Source organism: Hemitrygon akajei, chromosome 27 (assembly GCF_048418815.1).
Source record: "Hemitrygon akajei chromosome 27, sHemAka1.3, whole genome shotgun sequence".
NCBI classification, from domain to species: domain Eukaryota; kingdom Metazoa; phylum Chordata; class Chondrichthyes; order Myliobatiformes; family Dasyatidae; genus Hemitrygon; species Hemitrygon akajei.
Window position 1 is genome coordinate 31,828,814 of NC_133150.1, and position 21,472 is coordinate 31,850,285.

Consider the following 21,472-nt stretch of genomic DNA (forward strand, 5'->3'; position numbering starts at 1 on the left):
ATAAGAGCCGGCCTTTCTAATTTTATTAAACCTGTTGATATCACCCGTGTTGATGTCATTGCCCCAGCACACCATCACATAGAAGCGGCGACAACAGGAAAGTAAAATGTGTGAAGGAGAAGCCTGCATACTCCAAAGGACCTCACTCTCCTCAGGAAGAGATGATTCTGCCTCTGGTACACAGCCTCTGTGCTGGTGCTCCACTCTAGACTGTCATCTAGGTGCACCCCCAGTGACTCTTCAAATACGATGCATGGTCTGCACTTTATTCGCAGCGCATGCTTTACTTCGCTTTCGTTAGATAGCACTGTTGAATGGCGGGCAGATTCGACGGGCTGAATGGCCAGCCCTTTCCAGGTGGGAGTGCACCTTTAAGGGGCGAGGCGGGAGATGTCGAATTCGTACGGATTGTCCCGTGATTCCTAGTGGGGGAAGTCACGTGGGGCGGTGTCACGTGGGGAGGGGTGTGGGCAATTGCTCATTAACCGCCCCCTGTCCTCCGACCGAGCGGAGCGGAGCTGAGGCGGTGGCCGTGCGTTTACCCTGGTCCCGGATCGACTTGAGCGCTCGGAGCAGGTGAGAGCGAAGGCGCCGGCGCACGAAGCGGGCTGCTGCTTGCGAAAGATGCGGCTGAGGCCGGCGGTTTTACCGTGTGCGACCGCTGTTCGGCCGCCACGCCCAGGGCTGGGTCTTGGCCAGGCGGTTGGCCGCCACAGCGCTGCTCACGGCGGGTAGAGGCCGGAGGGAGAGCGCGGCGTCGGCGGGCCTTGGCCGACCCCCTCAAATGGATTTGGGGCTAGCGGAGAGTAGTAGCAGCTCCCACAGATTAGGCAAGTGGGTCGGGACCGGGGCAGGGAGCTGGTGGGATGGGGTATAGGAGCGGCGGAGTTGGGGTCGTTCGGTGAGGAACTGAACGATTATAAATGGTGGGAGCCCCCTGAAAAGCAACTGCGGCGGGGAATTGTGTGGGTGATGAGGAAAGATATTAAGGTCTGTTGGTCTGGCTTGATAGTAAGAAAGCGTATGTTTGGGGAGGGGTGAGAGGTTGAAAGGTAAGAAAGAAGCAGATAAGCTACTGTGGGTTGGGCTAGTGTAGAGGAGCAGAACGGGAGCGTGTTTTCAGCTGGAAAAATGCAAACTGGAGTTGAGTAATTGAGTCCTTGACTCTATAACTGGCTAATACAAATTTGACCCTACGTTCCTTCCTATACCCACTGTAGATTTAATATCTACCTTGAGTATTTCCATCCACTCTACTATGCTTGAGGTAGAGAATTCTAAAAATTCAGGAACCCTGAAAATGGAAGTGTCTTCAGCTGGAAGAGTGCAATTTAGACCTGAATAGTTGAGTGCCTAAGCCTGTTTGGTCAATCCATAACTGGCTGATGGCTTTTATGGTGAAGTGGTGCCTGTGATTCTGTTGGGTAGTGACATTGAATTGTGTAAACTGGTGGTAGGGTGGTTATTTAGGCAAGGAGACATGGTCCAGAATTTGGGTAATAGTGAACAACTGTAGCTGGTGAGGTACTACTGGATTTTGGTTTAAAAGAAATGACCATAGGCTTGTGGTGTGGGTGAGGACTGACTGGGGAGGATGGTACATGTTGATTGTTGAAAATGCAGATTAATAGGGTAAAAGTAGTTCTGAAAAGTGTAATAAAATGGTGGAAGTAATCAGGTGGGTTTAGTGACTGGAAGGGCATGTAGTGTGGCTGAATAGGCTGGTGGTAATAAGTATAGAATCAAGTTGGGTTGATGGGTGCCTGAAGTTAAAAGGGAATGTGGGCTTTTGAGATAGAAGTGGACAGTTGAGAATAAGGAGATCAGTAGATGGCAAAAGTTGGAAGGGTGTGAAGTAGAATTTATAAAATTTCAAAGTTTTATCAGTCACTGAAGGTGTGAAATGGGTGAAATCAAGTTGCACTCACAGTTAGAATGTAGTATATGAATGTCTGATGAGGGCAGTGTGTATTTTGGCAGACATTTGCTCTGTGATGTATGCTTGGATGTGAATCATTGCTGCTTCATGTGCCATTACACCAGTGACTTGATTCCAAAGAAGTTCATTGGCTGTGCAATGCTCAGGAATGTCCTGAGAAATTGCAAGTTTTGGTCTTTATTTTCTGGAAGAAAAACCTCCACTATTCCCCCTGGCTTCTAGTGTATCATTTCCTTCCCTGCCTCTGTCCATAGACTCCATAAAGTTCACCTTTGAGTTTTAGCCACATCTGATATCTTTAGCTCTAAATGTTTTTGGTAATGCCTCTGAAGTGCTTTAGGGAGATTTTTCTTCAAGTCCAACATAAATGCAATCTGTTTATAGTAGCATGCTTTCCCCTTTGTTTCTGGCTGACCTATTTAAAAGTTTAATTGTGCAGATTTAGCTGGTATAAAAAAAATTTTAGGACAGTTTTCAAGTTTTTTGAGAATTGCTGAATGTTGGGGAGTAAGAGGAATTGCTGGAAATGCTTCCAGAAAAGAGGATTGAGCTGCCTTGTGATGTTTAAATAACACAAACTTAGTCTGGGCTTGTTCACAGCATTTGATCATTTAGATAATGGGACCAATGTTTGCTGCCATCCAGAGTTGGATAAGAAAAGTGGCAAAGCCCTTCCAGCAGAAAATTATTTTTGACATTGGGGTATTGGATGCAGATGGGTGGAGGAGGGTGGCAGTGGCTGGAGAATAAATTTTTGAACATCACTGCCTCCGATTCTGTGGAGTAATTCTGCTTCTTTTCCCTCCCTCCTTAACCTCTTGCATCTTCATGTTATAAGGTCACCTGCTGTCCACATGCTTTCAAATTAATTGTTACCAGTTGGCATGCCCCAAAATTCCATTTACATAACATCATTTAACATGCTCCTATATTGTAAAACACTTGACAGGTGTACACACTTGGTTGAATGACAAATTCAGTCTGTTTTAAACAGTATTTTAAGCTGCAATTTGAAGGTGTATGAGACACTTGGGGAGAGGGATTTAAACCAACAAATTTATAATTATGCAGTGGAAATTTTAATATTCCTTGACAAACTAAGTCTACTGAATTTTAGGCTAATCCTTTTGCCAACTGTCATTTGTGATTTGTTTTTTTGCATTCTGTTTTGCATTGCAGATGCATGTTTGATAAATTATACCATGTTCATACACTATCATATTTGTCATTGGCTCATTTTATCAAAGTAATTGTCTACATCTGTTAAGTAGGCCACTAGCACTGTTAAAATGTTTAAACTCAACATATGGGTCATAGAATTGAGATCATTGATGTAACTGCTTACAATAGCATTAAGATGACAATGAGGTCACCAATTTAACTGTTAACTTCAATACAAGCCATGTTTTTTGCAGCCTACTGCATCATTGGTTATAATCAAAAATTTTCCTATTGTAGTATTTAGGAGATAATTTTGACCTGAATGACAATTATACTTTGTAGTGACTGTCACTAGTGTTAAAACGAAAACTCCTTTCCTTAAATTTCTCATGGCCTTGATCTGATTTACCTTCGACTACTTCCCATTTTTTAACCTTTTGTGTCCTTATTCTCTGATCCATACTTGTGTTCTCTCGTACAGCTATTGATTCTAGTTTTTGGGAATCTGCATGGCGCTGAATTTAATACGTAATCTTGAAGATTTATAACTAGTTCCACGTGCAGTTAAGTTTGGAGTAGGTTAATGCCCTTCAAGAGTCCAAGGGTAGTTTTATTGAGATTTAAGTATGGATGATAAATCTTAAACAACCATACTGACTTCTCTTGAACACTGAACTGGTTCACCATACCTGCCCTCCAATACGTGCTCTGCTATGTAATGTAAATCAAGACCCATTGTTTAATGTGCAAAGCAGATGATTGGGAGGTGTTTCTGTGTATCCTACAGAAACAGATTGCTTCCCTGTTATTCTTGACAGATGGTATCAGTGAAGAATTGGGAGTTGCCTTAATGGTGTTTCAGTGCTACTAGAAATTCTTAGTGGAGGGAGTTAGAGGAAAAATGGCGCTATTGGAATTGTTCTGTCATCTTTTTGTTTAGTTTCTTTAGCTTGCAAGTCTGTACTGATTTAAAAAAAATAGATGTGGCAGTTGTCCAGTAACTGACTGTTAAACAGTCACAAATATAATTGGGTGGAGGTGCTGTTGGTCATTTGGAATTCCCCTACTTTATCAGAGGAAATGGTCTGATTCTTTAAAGTTTTTGCTACCCTGGAAATTTACTAGTTGTTTTCAGTAGCCTGTTTCTGATCTAATGGTTCAGTAAGATGATCTTGGTAAACTAATTTCTGCACTTAAAAAAACACCTGGTCCTTGATGGCTAATTTAAATTGAATGGGTATCCAAATAATCCCTGGCTCCTGAGTAGGAGGTGGACATGCTCTTAAATGTAGGATGGGGCTAGACAGCAAAAATGTGAATGGTAGATTGAATGCATTGCAGCCTAATCCTTTCAGAACTGCACCTGATGTTAGTTTAGAGCCTAGAGTAATAAACCTGTAAAAGTATGGATAATTGAACACATTTTATCGGAGTCGAAAGCTGTTTGGCAATTTTGCATCTTTTTTTTCTCTACCAGCAAAAGTAGTCAAGCTGTGTTGAGGATCTCCAATTCAGTTTGGAGTGGATTGTTTCTGAATTTTTGTGGTTCAGCAGCTCCTGGTCTTCACATGTGGCTTAGCTACTAAGCCTGGCGGAATAATTTCTGACAGGAGAAGAGGCAAAGGCGAGCTACTGGCGCCTTAAAACCAATCACTTTGGGCAGATGGAGCTTGTCAGCTGTGGTTGGCAGCTCATCTAGAAGAACAGCTCTGATCTCAAAGCTCTGCTGCCTTGCAGCAATGCCCACTCATGAAGAAGGCTTCAGGAGTAAACCCTGAGTGGAAAGAGCTGGAGTGCCCAAGGCAGTCCTACATTGAGTTCAGTGCTGTCTGGCAATTGCAATGCTGCTGGTGCCAAACTGCATCAGTCTTTGCTGTTCCTTTGGGCTCATCAGATGAGTGGAGAATGGGCCACAGCTTGCTCTCTCTGTCGTACTTCCCTGGCTTGCGTATCTAGATAGCTAGGATGCAACATCCGTGGTCGATCCTGACCCACAGAGTCCTCATCTCATCAGGTTGACCATTGCCATTAGCTAACACATGGTTTTGACAGTGATGGAGACAAAGATCTGTTGCACATGGCAAACACATCTTGGGCACAGACATAATGCAAACCCTGTCTTGCTTAATACCTAGGCAACACACAAAATGCTGGAAGAACTCACAGGCCAGGCAGCATCTATGGAAAAGAGTGCAATCATCGTTTCGGGCCAAGACACTTTAGCAGGACTCCCATCACTCACTGTGGAAAGGCCCTTAATCAATTGGACCTGTTCTCCTTTGCTTCAGTTGAGCTAATTTCTCTCTATTCCTGGGTTCAGTGTACCATACTATGCTTTCAATTCCAGAAACTACTTTAGGCTGATTAGTGTAGTGGCATCAAAACTTTTCTAATAGTGCTCCACGCTTGCAGTTTTAACTGATGAAATTGTTGCTTGAATTTGCTCCCATTTTAATTGATTGCTTTGGGTATCGAAGCTTATTGCTGTTGTACATTTTTCAGGAATAAAATGATGGAAATACTTAATGGAGGAACAGCAACATTGGTCTGCCTTTCATGAACCATAACTGTCCATTAGATGTGACTTGCATTGTTCAAGTTAATTGTCATTCACTCATACCCATGCATACAGCTGAACAAAATATTCTTCCTTAGTGGTCAAGGTGCAAAACAGTACATAGTCTTACACAGCACATAATTACAATCAAAACATTGTCACACATAATATTAGCATAAGTGAGTGACTTGGCCTGAAGATTAAATTGACAGTGTGAGGTGCTTGTTTATGTAAGACATAATACTGCCAATAACATTAAAATAAAACAAGCTGCAGTATAAATTTGTGAAATGGCAGCAATAAAAATGGTGATCAGTGCAGAGTGAGTGTTAAATTGGGGAGGGGGAAAGGTGTAACTGTATTTAATACATTAGTTTTCTTACTGGCTTAAATTGAATCCAGCTACTTTGTAGAAAATGTCATGAGAATGTCAGTTTCTGGTATTGGCTAGTGCTGTATTGTCTACCATGAAACAAATACCTTTATCAGATCTTCCAAGTGTACAATAAGTTTCTTGTAATGCCTTGAAAGCAAAGCTTAAATTTTTGAAAGGATGTAGTAATGGTCAGGAATATTTGAAAGACATGATATTTAATGGTGCTGTGAGCTTAATGATCCCTGCAGAAAGGCATTGGTACGTACATGGGGTGTAGAAAAGAACGGTGAAGCAGAGGATTTGCAAATAAGTTAACTCTAAAGTTGTAAGCATCCATGTGCACATGTGAACACTTGCTTCACTGACTACAATCCATCTTTTCCATTGAGACAAAGTGAACATGACATTTCTCCCAATTACTATTTTTACTTTCATGATAACATTTCCTTTATCATGAAGTACTTTTCCACTGAGTTTGCTGCTTTGTTTTGAAGTTCACTAATTAAATCTATATGCATTCATTATTGAAATAGTTTGTTAACCAATACTTTAAACTAAAACTCTCAATGGATTTCAGTCCTTCATGGGTTAATAGTTAAAATGCAAGTCCATGACATGTAGTTTTCTGCTGTACATTGAGGAAGATCAGTTTCCTTTTTCTTAAAATTGCTTAATCTGATCAAAAATACTGACCTAATTCATCTTGGGTGGCACAAAGTTTGATCCAAGATCAAGTTCCATTGCTACAGTATTCATGGTTGTGCATTATCCTTCAACTTGCTAAGTGGAATTTTGATACAAGTGTCGGCTTTCAAACTAGAAAGGGAGTGATAGAAAAATTGTTTAGCACTTTCTCTGGAGGACAATTGTTGTTCATCTTTCCAGGATGGGAATATTCAGTTCAGTGAGCTAGCTGTTTGGTCCCTTGTAACATTGTACTGCTGATGAGGTAAAATAGTGCTACAATTTTGTACTGTTTAGTAAATATTATCAAAACATGGATTTCCCTGTATAACATGACTGTTTTTGCGTGTGCATCAGTAAGTATTCATGGAGTGTCATTTAATCTGTATTGCTAGTCTGGCTGTCAATTTTGTCTTGTGTCCAGTCTGGTAGGCTGTATAGTTTTCATTAAAGTAGGACTTCAAAGGACTTTCCAAACATCTGAATTAAATTTCATTCATTTCCTTCTGGGGTTCAATAAATTTTATGCTATATTTGCTTTTCCTTCTATGTTGAATACCCCAATGGCTCTAGTAATGAATTCTGCCGGAAGTAGGAATTGATTAGCAACTGACAACACTTTCTCCATGCTAAAGAGTTGATGTTTACATGATACTGCATTTAGAAAAGGAAAACATCTTTAGAAAAAATCTGTTTATTCTCAGCCAGTTTGATGTAGGGAGGATGTTTTCTCCTAGCTGAAATGAGCAAATATCATTCAAGAGGTAGACCATTTTCACTAGAGATTTCTTCCCTTGGACTGCAAATCTGAAGAATCCTCTACCTTGGTCCAGTGGGAGCTCATTGCTGGGTTTATTTACAATTTCTTGATACTCAAGTAATTGAAAAGTGTGGCTTTTTTGCTGGAAAATGGTGAGGTAAATCATTAATCTTGATCGGCACAACACATGGATAGAGAAAGCTTTGGAAAACAAACAAGATGATGCAGCCATGAGTCATGTGTTCTGCCTTGCAAGATTACTGATCTATCTTGCTATTTGATTGTGATAATGAGTGAAACTTCCCATTGGATTGTAGTGAATCCAAAGGTAAACTAGTGACCTTTGGAGACCATCATTGAGAACAAGTGCTTTGGGTTGCCCCTTGTATGGGAGGATGGCTATCAGTGGCAATATCTAAACAGTAGATATTGCCCCTGACAGTGGAACAGCAGGTAGTTGTCTGCAGGTTATGCTGGAAATACTTTGGCCACTACACTTCATTTGTTGTTGCCCCTTTGAAATCAGCTACATCCAGGATATTACTGGTTTCATTAACTTCTGGTAGCTATTCTGATTTAGCTGATCCAACTGTATGCCTGCTCTGCTTTTGTCATGTTCTATTTCTGTAATAAAGTAGAATCACTTATTAAAACTAATTTGATTTACTTTCCAAAATTAGGCCTTATTCTTTGACTGCAAATTGCATTGTGCTCTGGATATGGTTAAGCACTTCATGGAGCTAATGTTAACTTCCCCCTCAAGTTTGTGTTGTACTGAAGTGCAAAGTGTGTATGGATTGTTCACATTAAATAGCAGGTTACTTAAGTTATTAATACATATATGCTAATTCATTAATGATTGGCATTTAACTGCTTTTGAGCTGTATTTTGCATTACTTGCATTTGGAATAGCTGCATGTAATTGTACTTTGTGTTGCTCCTTTTGGAAATTGCATCATTGGGCAAACCTTAATGAGTGGCCTATCTGTAACAGATTGTTTCTTCTCACATTCCCAGTAGATCTCAACTTGTTCATTGACGTGAATGAGTCGGAGGTATATTCTGAGCACGTAGCAAATGATTAAAGATGACTAGGTGACTTTTATTGTTTACCTTGGAGTAGAGTGAGGGCTAAATGACTTCTGCATTGCTGGGTCTGCAGTGTACTTCCATTAAAATTGGTTTAAGGGTGTAACAATTTCCAAATACACAATTGGCAGTGATCCCTCTGGATAAAGTCTCTTCCTTTGCCCTGTTCCTTTTCCAAACTGAACACAGCTAAATTACTTCCTGGATGTTTGACTGGGCTACCAATATGCAAACGTTGTATTCCTGTTGCTACTTATGGGTGTTCCTCCCTCTTCCTCTTTGGTTGGCCTCAGTCTCCTGACAGGAAGCACATTTGTTCCAAACCAAGACCTATAAGTAATGGTGTTTCTGACTCACAGCTGGAACTTGACAAATAGACTCTTCATTCCTGACTCCTGAAGTTTGAATTTTAGCTTGGTGGGTGTGGTTAGAAGGAAACACTACTCTTGTGCTTGGCACGTTTTGAAGTCTAATCTGTAGGCTCCGTCAGAAGCCTTAGTATTTCTTTCCCACCGTGGCTGAAGCATTTCAATTTAGAATGATTACTAGTTTATTCCTTTCTCTGCAATACTTGTCTATGTTGATGTGGGCAGGGCAACTGTTAGACAAATCATTTTATGAATGCAGAACTTTTACAATGCTCTCATTTTGTCTACTTGCCAATTGATGCCCATTTGGATAGGACTTGCTGAAAACTCGTGGCTTGTGGGCTTTGAAGGCTTAAAAAGCCTTGTAGGTTGCACAAACTTCCCATTGATTCTTTAAGCCTTAATGACATAAGATTAGGATGGGATAAGTAATTGTCAAACTGTATTTGGTGAGGGATCTTGTGGCTTCCAGCATGAGGCATGGGGAATCTGGCCACCAATGCTCCTGCTTGGATACAATTTTCAGTCATCAGTCTACCTTGGCTGATAGCAGTCTAGCTTAAGTTCAGCTTTGGACACTTGGGAGTTTTGGCATTTTTGTGCTGTATTGTATTGAATGAAAGCAGGAGGAGGCTGTTTGACCCTGCCCTAAGCATGTGATGTCATTTTTTTTTGTCCTAGCCCCCTCCTATTATAGGCAAAGGGATCTAGTCTATCAAGAGTCTTCAGAATTGTGAATGCTTGTGACATCTTTTAATTCTGAACCGCAGTGAATAAAATCTAGTTAGCCCAAATGAGATGGTACTACCACCACCTCCCCTTCTCCTTCTCTCCTATTCTTCCCCCCCCCCCCCAAAAAAAAGAATCAGTCAGGTGAATCCTTACTGCACTTTCTCTGGCATATAGGCCAGAGCTACTCAGAAGGCCCTGTCTTTGTGGCAAGACTTCTGTGCCTGTACATTAGGTCTGCAAACAAGTAAACAGTGCCATTTGCCTCTAATTGTTTGCTAACTGGCGTGTCTGCATGTAGTTATGTGATGGGGCATCCAGATTCCTCCTACAGCAACACTTCTCAATCCATCACCTCTTGCGTAATATTCTGCTTTGGCCTATGGTTAGTAACATCAGCAGGATAAACATTTGTTTAGTTCCTTTTGCATGTATGAAATATTCTATTCACCAGTGCAGTGCTGTTCCAGTGGCTAGTATTTTTATTAATCTAGGCATTATCTTGTGTATGACACCATGTGCATATTGACTACTATATCCAGTAATGGAAGAATGTATTTCAAGGTAGTGGATTCTAGTTAATTGAGGCAGCGGCTTATTTGGAACAACCCGCAGAACAATTAAATCAAGAAAATGGCATTCCCTTAATTTATCTGAGAACTGTGCTGCTTGTTTGGGACAGGAAACTTGCTGAACACTTTCTAATTAACATCTATTGTGCTTGGGTGGCTACTGCATGCTACATGCTCAGAGCATCAGTTTTGAATAGTTTGTGTTCAAGAAGCACTGATTTGTCACTGATAATTGAGAAATAAGTTAAGAATTTACCAGTTTCAGGTGTTCGGGCTTGGTGGTGCCAGAAACGATTGGGAGTGCAAAAAAATTTGAAGGTATCTACAGTCATCTTGAATGTTCTTATGAAAACTGATTTGGAGGTTTGTCATTTAACATTAAAGGCAGTACATTATCTGCACTAGGTATCTGATTTTGTTCATTTAGTCAATCAAAAGATATTCCTCTATTGGAAATAAGTTCTTTATTACTGTAGAAGTATTGGTAGTATTCTAATTTTGTATTTCATTTAAATGCATAAATTTTAACTCATTAAACAGTAGCAGTTTTGTGCTTAACTTCAATGAAGCTTTGACTAATTAGACCAGCTGCTTAATTGGGCCATAATGTGCTCATCCTGATGTGTCCCAATTAGCCAGAGGTCCATTAACTCGTTGCTTGTACCTTGAGCAAATGGAATTGGAGGAAGGGTGGTGGGGTGGGGGGGGGGGGAAGAAGGGGAAGGAGCACCATAAGTGGTATTGGCAAGTTATGACTAGTATCAAACTAAATGCAACATCCACATCTAACTTCCAGTCTCACAAAGCCATTGAATGCTTTTCATTTTGTTTCCAATTGAACCTCCCTATTTAATCATGCACAAACTTGGCTATGGAAGAAGAGTGGGATTTGAGTGAATAATGACATGTTTTATTCTATTGCACTGAAGCATTAACTTAATTGCTAGTTGATCTCCATATCACAATGCTTCAGTTTAGTCCAAATTTCACCATTTGTACTAAACGGGGCAGATTTCAGATTGTTGTCTTCATTACTAATTGAGCTTTTCTTCTAGAGATGGCTGCAATTCGGAAAAAGTTGGTGATCGTTGGAGATGGTGCTTGTGGCAAGACATGTCTTCTGATTGTCTTCAGTAAAGATCAGTTTCCTGAGGTGTATGTACCAACTGTTTTTGAAAACTACATTGCAGACATCGAAGTGGATGGCAAGCAGGTGAGTTTGCTTGTTGTTCCAACATGTAAACTGATTCAAACAATTCATATAATGAAGATAAAGTTTACACTTCTATTTTTTTCCCTTTGGATTTCCTAAATTAAAAATGGTTGTACATTGTAAAACATCAAAGGGATATAAAATAGCTATTTTGGTAGTTGAGTGCTGCACATCTGGCTCAACTATAATACGCTGAATGTTGCTAACAGTTGACATCTTAACTAAATTCTCAAAGATTTCTTAAACAATTTGGGTCAATGTTTAATGTTGATCAGGTTGACTGGAATTGGGTTAAGTTCAGTTTTGGGTATGAAGTTTAGATTTTGTTGTCACTACTGTTTGCTGTGGTTGAGCTAACTTGCCTATATTTATAATATAATACAGAATGGATTGGTTTTTTGCTCCAGATAGCAAGTTGCATTTTGTTGCAGGTTGAACTTGCACTCTGGGACACAGCTGGGCAAGAAGATTATGATAGACTCAGACCTCTCTCCTATCCAGACACCGATGTTATTTTAATGTGTTTCTCAATTGATAGTCCAGACAGCTTGGGTAAGTTCATTATTATTCAGGCTATTTTGTAACTAGTGCAAAATAATCACATGGCAATTATTAATATAGTATTAAACTTCATGCAGAAAATATTCCTGAGAAGTGGACACCTGAAGTGAAGCACTTTTGTCCCAGTGTGCCAATAATTCTAGTCGGAAACAAGAAGGACTTGCGAAATGATGAAAACACGCGGAAAGAACTTGCCAAGATGAAACAGGTATTTTTCAAAGGTGTTTTGTAGAGTTGGGTATCTCAGTAAAACTTTGACCTACTTCATTTGTCCCTGCATTTGATTCTATGCTGTAATGTCTAAAATGGTCAAATTGTACATTGGATAACAGATGGAACACAGCTAGAAAGTTGTGCTAGTGATCAGATGATTAGCCAGACCGTTAATGGGCCATTGAGAGGATGAAATTATTGTACAATGCCAAATCTTAGATGCTAAAATCAGAAAGAATTCCTTAGTTTTTGGTATGAAAGTTCAGGAGGGAAGAGCAACAGAAGGCCTGGGATAAAAGCCAATTCGAATAGGGAGTTCTTTACATTTTGATTATATCACCCAGGAAATATTAACAGATGTGAATGGCAATATTAATGTATTTCTAGGAAAATGAAAGCAATTGTGAGGCTGTTCACTGAGTACTCTGCAGTTCATTTGAAATGCTGTGTGGCTTAATTGGGATGAATTGTTAAAATACTAAGCAACAATGTTAAATGGGGAGATTCTGCTCTGATATTTAGTCTCCATTTGGTCTCCCAAGCTGCTTTAAAATAGCAATATTTTGCTGATCACTTATCTGCAAAACTGAGAACATGGTGTGGAAAGGGTGATGGTAATTGAGGGGTTGCAGGAAAAAAGTTGGAAGATATTTTGATGTTCAAAATGGGAATGACGTGATGTTTCCAACAGTAGGTGGGAAAACTTTTAAATGCACATTCAAAGTACTGATGTAGAGCAACATATTGGGCTAAGTAACGAGTGTGAATGACTATAGTAGACAGGGTGGTATTGGCTTATTGCATTCTTCAGTGGTCAGGGCAATGCACATAACAAGGAAGTGTTGTAGCTGTAAAACTTTGGTTAGGCTGCATTTGGAGTATTTTGTGCAACTCTTGTTAACTCATTGAAGGAAGTATGTGGTGGCTTTAGAGTACAAATGAAATGCAATGTTGGCAAGTGTATGGAAATGTACTTCAGTGGAAGAAATAACAGGGAGACTATTCTTTAGATGGGGAGAGAATTCAAAATGCAGAAATGAAAAGGGACTTGGGAGTCCTTGTGCAAGATGCCCTAAAGGTTGAGTTGGTGGTGCAGAAGGCGAATGCAATGTTGGCATTCATTTCTAGAGGTATAGAATACAAGAGCAGGGTTGTGATGTTGAGGCTGTAGAAGGCACTTGAGACCACATTTGGAAGTATTGTGTGCAGTTTTGGGCTCCTAATTTTAGAAAGGATATACTGACATTGGAGAGGGTTCAGAGAAGTTTCACAAGAATGATTTCAGGAATGAAAGGGTTACTGTGAGGAACATCTGGCAGCTCTTAAGCTGTTTACCCTGGAGTTCAGGGGAATGGGAGTGGGGGGGGGGGGGGGAGTGTGGGGAAAGATCTCATAGAAACATTCCAAATGTTAAAGGCCTGAACAGATTTGATAGCAAAGTTATTTATTTCCATGGTAGTGGATCCTAGGACAAAAGGGCACAACTTCAGGATTGAAAGGCATCCATTTAGATCAGATGCAGAGAAATTACTTTAGTCAGAGGGTGGTAAATCTGAGAATTTTCTTGCTACAAGTGGCTGTGGAGGCAAGTCATTAGGTGCATTTAAGGTAGAGAGGTTCTCGATTAGCCAGGGCATCAAAGGGTACAGAGGAGATGACTGGAAAATGGTAGAGCAGACTTGATGGGCCAAACAGCCTACTCTGCTCTTCTGCTAAACTTTACGGTTTTACTAAAGGCTGACTGGGATGCTCCTTGGTTAGAGGGTATGAGCTACAATTAGCTACAATTGAGTTCAACCCTCAATCAGATTGACACTAGGGATTACATTTAAGATGGGGGATGGGTAGTATTTAAGGGGACCAGTGGGGCAAATAGAATGGTGAGTTCCCTGCATAGACTACTAGGATAGTAGATACAACAGGGGTGTTTGTAGATATTGTATGATATGGCAGGATATAGATTATGCACACAGATTTGAGTTGTGATTTGTGTATAGCACAGACATGGGTCAAAGGGCCTGCTCCTCTGCTCTCCTCTTCAGACCTGTTCCTCTTCACCAGTTCTTGCTTTAGTTGCCCTCACTTAGTTTCTTTAACTGTGACAGCATTGCCTGGATGCAGTCTCCAACATAACCCCACAATAAATTCCCTTTGTTCTATCATTCTGTGCTTACTCTTTTCTCCTCGGGTCATTTCAATTCATAAAATTACTTGCAGTTGGAGACTTGACTAGCACTGCAAGATACTCCCACTCTGCCCTGTTTGCTTAGTATGTGTCACTTTAATTTTCTCTATTGACCTTTCTTCTGCAATTTCAGTTGGACCCCTGAAGTTGAATCCTTGTGTGTAGAATTAAGGAACTGGAAGGGTTTTTTTAAAAAAAAAAAGATCCTGATGGGAGTTGTATTCAAGACTAAACAGTAGCCAGGATGTGGAGTACAAATTACAACGGGAAATAGAAAGGCATGTAAAAAGGGAATGTTGCTATAGTCATTGGAGAGTTCAGTATGCAGGTAGATTGTGAAAATCAGGTTGGTGCTGGATCCCAAGACAAAAGACAACTATGCCATAAGGGGAGAGCCATAATGTAAGAGGATACATCTTTTTTCAGATGTAAGAGGCAAGAGTGGATATTCAGCTACTGGAGAGGTGGTAGTGGTGGGGAGACAAAGAACTGCTGATGAGCTCAAGTATTTTCCATCAGTTTTCACTGGAAGACATGAGCAGTGTGCCAGAAATTTGAGTGTCGAGGCAGAAGTGTTGATATTACGAAGGAGGTGCTTTGGAAGCTGAAGTTCTAAAGGTGTATATGTCATTTGGACCAGATTGATTGCATCAAAGGTTCTGAAGGAGGTAGCTGAAGAGATTGAGGGCTTGGTAATTTCTCAAGAATCACTAGATTATGCAATAGTTCTAGAGGACTGGAAAATTGCAAATGTCACTCTATTCAAGAAGAGGAGGAGGCAGAAGGGAAATTATAGATCAGTTAGCCTGACTTCAGTGCTTGGGAAGATGTTGGAGCCTATTAAAGCCAAGGGTTTCAGCATACTTGGAAGCACATGATAAAATGGGCCAAAACCAGCATGATTCCTTGAGGGGAAATCTTGCCTGACAATCGGAATTGCTTGAAGAATCGGGCAGGACAGACAAAGGAGTCATTGGATGTTTAAATGGATTTTCTGAAGGCCTTTGATCTCAGTAGCCTCATGTGCAGCACCTTGTTAGAGCCCATGGTATTATAGGAAAGGTATAGCATGGATGGATTGGTTGATTGGTAAGAGGTAGAGTCAGAATAAAGGGGGGCCTTTTCTGGTTGACTGCTCTCTTTGTGGCCAAGTTTGTAGACAATATGAAGATCAATGGAGGGGCAGGTAGTGTCAAGGAAGTTGGGTGTCTGTACAGGGACTTGAATAGATTGGGAGAATGGACAAATGAGTGGCAGATTGAATAGTGTAGGGAAGTATATGGTCATGCACTTTGGCAGAAGGTATATTGGTATAGACAATTTTCTATATGGAGAAAATTCAAAAACCAGAGGTACAATGGGATGAATCCTTCTGTAGGATTCCCTAAAGGTTAACCTGCAGGTTGAGTCTAATGCAGTGTTAGCTCTAATTTCATGAGGACTAAAATATAAAAGCAAGGATGTAATGTTGGGGCTTCAGGGTGTTGATCAGACCACATTTGGAGCATTGTGCAGTTTTTGGCCTCCTTTCGAAGAAATGTGCTAATATTGGAGAGGATCCAGAGGAGGTTCAGGACAATGACTCATTCCCAGAATCAATGTATGAGGAGTGTTTGGGTCTAGGCCTGTACATGCTGGAATTTAGAAGAATGAGGGGTGAATCTTCATTGAAACCCATCAAATATTGAAAGGTCTGGATAGAATACGGAGAGGATGTTTCGTCTAGTAGGGGGAGTCTAGGCTCAGTTGCCCACAGATGGGGAATTTCTTTAGCCAGCTTGCAGTGAATCTGTGGCATTTATTGCCAGAGAACGCTATGGAGGCCATGTCACTGGGTATTTTTAAAGTAGTTGAGTTCTTGATTTGGTGTTGGAGGTTAAGGGGAGAAGGTAGGAGACTGGGGTTGAGGGGAGTAATAAATCAGTCATGATAGAATGTCAGAGCAGACTCCATTGGCTTGAGTGGAGTAACTACATCCTACTGCGATGGTCTGCTGTCATATGTATATAAATTGCACTTTTTCTGGGCCTGTTTTTAAAAAAAAAAAAAAAAAAAATTTTGAATTTACTAAAATCTTCATTTTAAAGTTTACAAAATGTCCACTTAGAATTGGCAATATTTCTTAAAGCCCCTGTAATTTTGTGCACTTCAAATCTTAACCTCTGACTGGTTTACATTTTCAATGGGGGCAATTCATCTGTCATTTTAAGTAATGGGGTTGATTTTTCAGTGTTTCCAATGCCTTTCTAATTACTGTTGCACTTCCTGAACAAGGGCTAGCCTTGTTCAACAGAACTATACATTTTCTAATTTTTTTCAGTTATTCTGCAATATTAAGCCAGTCTAATTGGAAGAAGTCTCAGCGGCAGGCTAGATGAAATAATCATTGTGGCTTGAATTTATTGCTCATTTTTTCAAAACTTTATGTGCAAATGGTGCAGCTTGGATCCTATTCAAACAGATCTCATGTGAGAATAGTTTTGGGTATACATCAAGGCAAGGTGATTTAAAAAAAATTGGGCATCCTTCTGACTTGAAGCCTACCCAAGATACATTGGACTTGGGTGATTGGTTTAATGATTTAAAAACCTTTTTTTATCACAGTAATTCAGCAAAACGTTGCTCTAGACCAGAGGTCAGGTCAATTACTGTCTTGCTAAACCCTACCCACTCCATAGTTAATTATTCTGTATTTTATATAGGTATCCAACTTCTGCTTGTTACTACTGTTGCACTTATGGGTGTGATTATAAAGCTTTATGGTATTTGGATTTTATTGAAAAGCTGAGTGTCTTTGCCGCCTTTTGTTTAAATGCTGACTCTATTCCCTGGGTTTCTCATTTGATTGAAAGATTTCCAATGTTTGTGACCATTTCCCCTATTCACATCATTCAAGTGAATCTATTTGAATCTGATTTTGTGCAAATTTGACTCTACTATATAAAACTCTTATTGAGAGAATGAGTCCATGGGTCTGTTAGCATTCATCTATCCCTCCCAAACATTAACACAAATTTGCCCATTTTCCAGACCTTGTTTAAAGCATTAGTTACAGTGGCTATACAAAAATATCCAGAGAAGGAAGTGCAGAAATGAAGTATTTGCATTGCCTTTGAACATTTAAAGAATTGCAAAATTTGTGGTCAGTAGCTTGGACACTTGATCAATCTAATCTGTATTTACACTTCAAAGGCGGAACTTGTGTTTCTCCATATTTTGCCAGTTAAGAATTAAATGGGAAGGGCAAGAAATGGGATGAGATTGAAAGAGGTGCTGCAAGGCATAATCCACTACTTATTACAGTGCAGGATAGGGCTTTATCACTCAACAACCCTGTTTTTTTTTAACCCTAGCCTCAATCACATGACAAATTACAATGAGAATTAGCCCACCAACTAGAATGTCTTTGGAATGTAGGAGGAAACCAGAGCACCCAAAGGAAACACAGGCAGTCATGGGGATAATATTAAAACTCCTTAGACAACAGTGGGGAAATTAACTTGTGTTGCTGGTACTGTGAAGCTTTGTGCGAACCACTTTACTGTGCCATCCTTTCCCATTGATCTGCCAAGTTGACTTTTGTGCATGTTTAATTTTAGCTAATTGAGCTTTTACAAGTTTCGCTCATCTGCTTCCATTTTTCTACTTTGCAGCAGATCTGACAATGCTTGCTGCTTGTCTCCTCTTGATTTCCTAGTCTCCAAGACCTGACTTCGAAGTTTAATTGTCTTTGAAGATGGAGGCTTGTATTTTTTGTCCCCAACCATTAAATTACTCCATGTAACAATTTCTAAACAGATTTAAGATGCAGTACAGTAACTGGCCCAACAAGCTATTACACCCATTTAACCAATTAACCTACTAACCTGTGTTTTTGGAATGTGGAAGGAACCCAGAGCATCTAGAGAAAATCAACATGGTCAGTGTGCAGATTCCTTTTAGCAGCAGGAATTGAACAAGAGTTGCTGGTGCTGTAGAAGCATTTTGCTAACTGCTGTGCTACTGTGGTTAATGACCCAATCTTGTGCTTCTAAACTGAGTGAAATTTTGTTTGAATGGAAGTCTCATTTTTAATTTCAGACCTCTAACTGAACTGAATTGTTATTTTAAGACTAGTACAACAGGATGTTTGCTCCACCCCTCTATTTGCTGCAGGCACTTTCCCTCCCAGTTGAGCTAAAATTGACTTGCTTTGTGTTCAAGGAAGTGCATCTAGATTTGGTAATCTGATACTAGCAACTCTTCCCTCTTGTAGTTCTGCATATGTATCTGATATGCTAGTCTTCTGAAGCAATTTGGTCTTCACACTGGCATATCTTTGTCAGAGCATCTCTTACTTGTCCTTTAGTTTATTTTCATCTAACTTTTTTGTGAATAATCTGAAACAGCTGCCTAGAAGGATGTTGTAGAACAAGTTTAAGGCTGCTTAGATGGAATGTAATGAGATGAAATTAAATGCTATATATTGTACCATATGCTGTTTGCATAGAATCGCTTGCTTCCATTTGCTTGGCAGTGGGATTATTGGTGGAGAGATTGAGTTTATCAATTTTTCCAAAATGGATTGTGCCATTGCTTTATCAAGATGGGCAAGTTCTTTATACCATCTGTTGGTGTTCACTTGACTAGATAAAACTCTCAACTTGGTCCTTCGAAGTACAGTCTATTATTACATTGTGCAAGAGGATAGCATAGCGGGCATTTTCCTGTTGGAGAACACTGGGTTGAAATCTTGTGTGTGACAGTCTTGATTTTGCCATGTTTCATCGTCCATGTTGGTTGACATGAGCTTCTAGTCCAGCAAAAGCTTCAAAGGTACATTTATTATCAAAGTACTTAATGTAGTATACAACTCTAAGATTAGTCCTCTCCAGGTAACCACGAAACAGAAAAATTATGGAGTATTTCTAAGAAACATCAAACCCACCCTCCAGACAAAAGAGTAACACAATCAACAACCCCCAAGCCCCCTCCCCACAAAACAGAACATAGACCCTCAAACTGCCCTACCCACAATGCACAAGAATATCAATCTCCATCTCTGCACAAAACACAAGAACATCAACCCCTTCCCAGAACTCCCTGCACAAAACTAACGACCCAGAACAGCAACCCCCACCAAAACCCCCTCCCCCTCAAAACAAGAACATTGGTCCTCAAGACCCCTCCCTGTACAAAAACCAAGACACAAGAATAGTGACCCCCCTCCAAAACTGCCACCTCAAAAAATGAGGGATTTGACAAGCACAGAATATAACTGTTATTGGTGATACCTTCAGTTAAATCCATCCATGGCTATATTCCACTTTGCTTCCTACAATCCATTATTGGCAAGCCTCTAGTTCTGCAGAAATGCCACACTTTTCCATTTCAATTTGCTGAATCTCACTTGGTCAAAGCTTCCACATGCAGGTTTAACAAGGCTATTAGTTCTAGTGATACTTGCTTTAAAATGTAGTATTAGTGATGAGCTTTGATCAGTGGTTGCTAATTCATGATTTTTCTGCTCGCAGGAACCTGTAAAGCCAGAGGAAGGGCGGGATATGACCAACAAGATCAGTGCTTTTGGTTACATGGAGTGCTCTGCCAAAACAAAGGAAGGAGTCCGGGAAGTCTTTGAGATGGCCACAAGGGCTGCATTACAAGTCAAACATAAGAAGAGACGCAAGTGTGTGTTGTTGTAGGGATCTAATGCATACTATCGCATGTACTGTATTAGACGTAATAACATTTATCAACTATTTACACAGTATATGGAGACTTGCTCTTCCCCTGGTTTCCGAATGGCTACTTTTCAAACACTTTAGTCTGAGCCTTTGACTTGCTGTGTAATGCTTAGTATCTGAAATAGGGCAATGGGAGGAGTTTAGTGTTGACCTGACCATGAACACCAGCACCTCATGACAGTGTGGGTTTAAGTACTGTATGATCAGGGGATGGGGAAACGGGGGTGGGATTTGATACCATTTGGGTATCTTCATTGTTATAAATTCATTATAAAACAAGGTAACCATAGTGTCAAACACAACTTTTCTGCATAGTTCCATTAACTTGAACATTTGATACAAAGCATGGATTAGTTTGTGTAAACATTTTATTCTGTAGCCTTTTACTATTTGCTGAAAGTTTTCAAAACCTTCTCTACACTTTTTTCTCTCCATTCTAAGCATCGCAAGCCAATCTCGCAGTAGTGCAATGAACTCCTGTGAATGGTAGTGTAATGGCTTTTGTATAATTGCATTCCGTTAAGCATCTGATCTTGTAGATTTATTGTATTGAAATTCATTTGTATTGAAGCTGATTTATATAAAATGCTAACTGTCAATACCTGATTGCAAGCACCTATCCTAAAGGTTTACAGTTGTAACCATGTTTTTGAGTTTTGTGGTGACTGGCTACACTTCTGAACAGTTTATTACAATTGCTCAGAGGCTGTGCTCCCTTTGTACAATAGACTTGTAATTGCCTTGTTAATCAATTGCTAGACAAGCTGCTGAAGCAGTTTACCGAAAGAATGTTCCTATACATTGCTCTGGTTCTCTGCAGCCTGCACAGCTAGCATGTCTCTCTTGTATGCAATAACCAATGATGTGGCTTCAGTGCAAAATCATTTTGCTTTCATCCTGGTTACAACATTCAGACAGTTGGCACTTACCAAATGTTTTAAAAAAAAAACTAGAAATAAATTCAGTGGAACACTTTAAACTGTGCCTGTAATTGAAATTGCAGTAAAGGTTTCTTTACTTTCAAGATTTTGCATGTGTAAATATTTGAAATGGGAACTTGAGCACTAAATCTAACTGATTTTGTTTACAGCACAAAACTATTTTGCCCTGCATCTGCTAGAACTGGTAAAACCAGTTCCAGTTGAATGGACCAGCTTATTATAATGGACTACAGTTGTCTCTTGAACAGCAACCAGCTATGGCCAACAGCTTGCCACTGGCTTGTGAATATTCACAGCCTATTGCTCTATTTCTAAAATTATGGAAATGTAACAGGACATTTTGCAACAATGGAAGAAATGGATAATATCTGTGACGATTCTCAGAACTGGCAAAAAGT

At 40.0% G+C, this 21,472-nt stretch overlaps 1 protein-coding gene across 2 annotated transcripts; it reads left to right on the top strand.

Moving 5' to 3' along the window:
- The first annotated feature begins 436 nt into the window (after positions 1 to 436).
- On the top strand, positions 437 to 21,112 carry rhocb (ras homolog family member Cb). Of its 2 annotated transcripts, XM_073030576.1 has the most exons (6): positions 469 to 576; positions 10,495 to 10,553; positions 11,291 to 11,448; positions 11,880 to 12,000; positions 12,087 to 12,217; positions 19,921 to 21,112. In XM_073030576.1, the coding sequence occupies exons 3-6, from the start codon at positions 11,293 to 11,295 to the stop codon at positions 20,089 to 20,091; spliced, it is 579 nt and encodes a 192-aa protein (XP_072886677.1). In that variant the 5' UTR covers positions 469 to 576; positions 10,495 to 10,553; positions 11,291 to 11,292; the 3' UTR covers positions 20,092 to 21,112. The 2 variants fall into 2 exon arrangements, with proteins under 2 accessions (XP_072886676.1, XP_072886677.1); XM_073030575.1 differs by lacking the exon at positions 10,495 to 10,553 and having other exon boundaries at positions 437 to 576.
- The last annotated feature ends 360 nt before the right edge of the window (positions 21,113 to 21,472 follow it).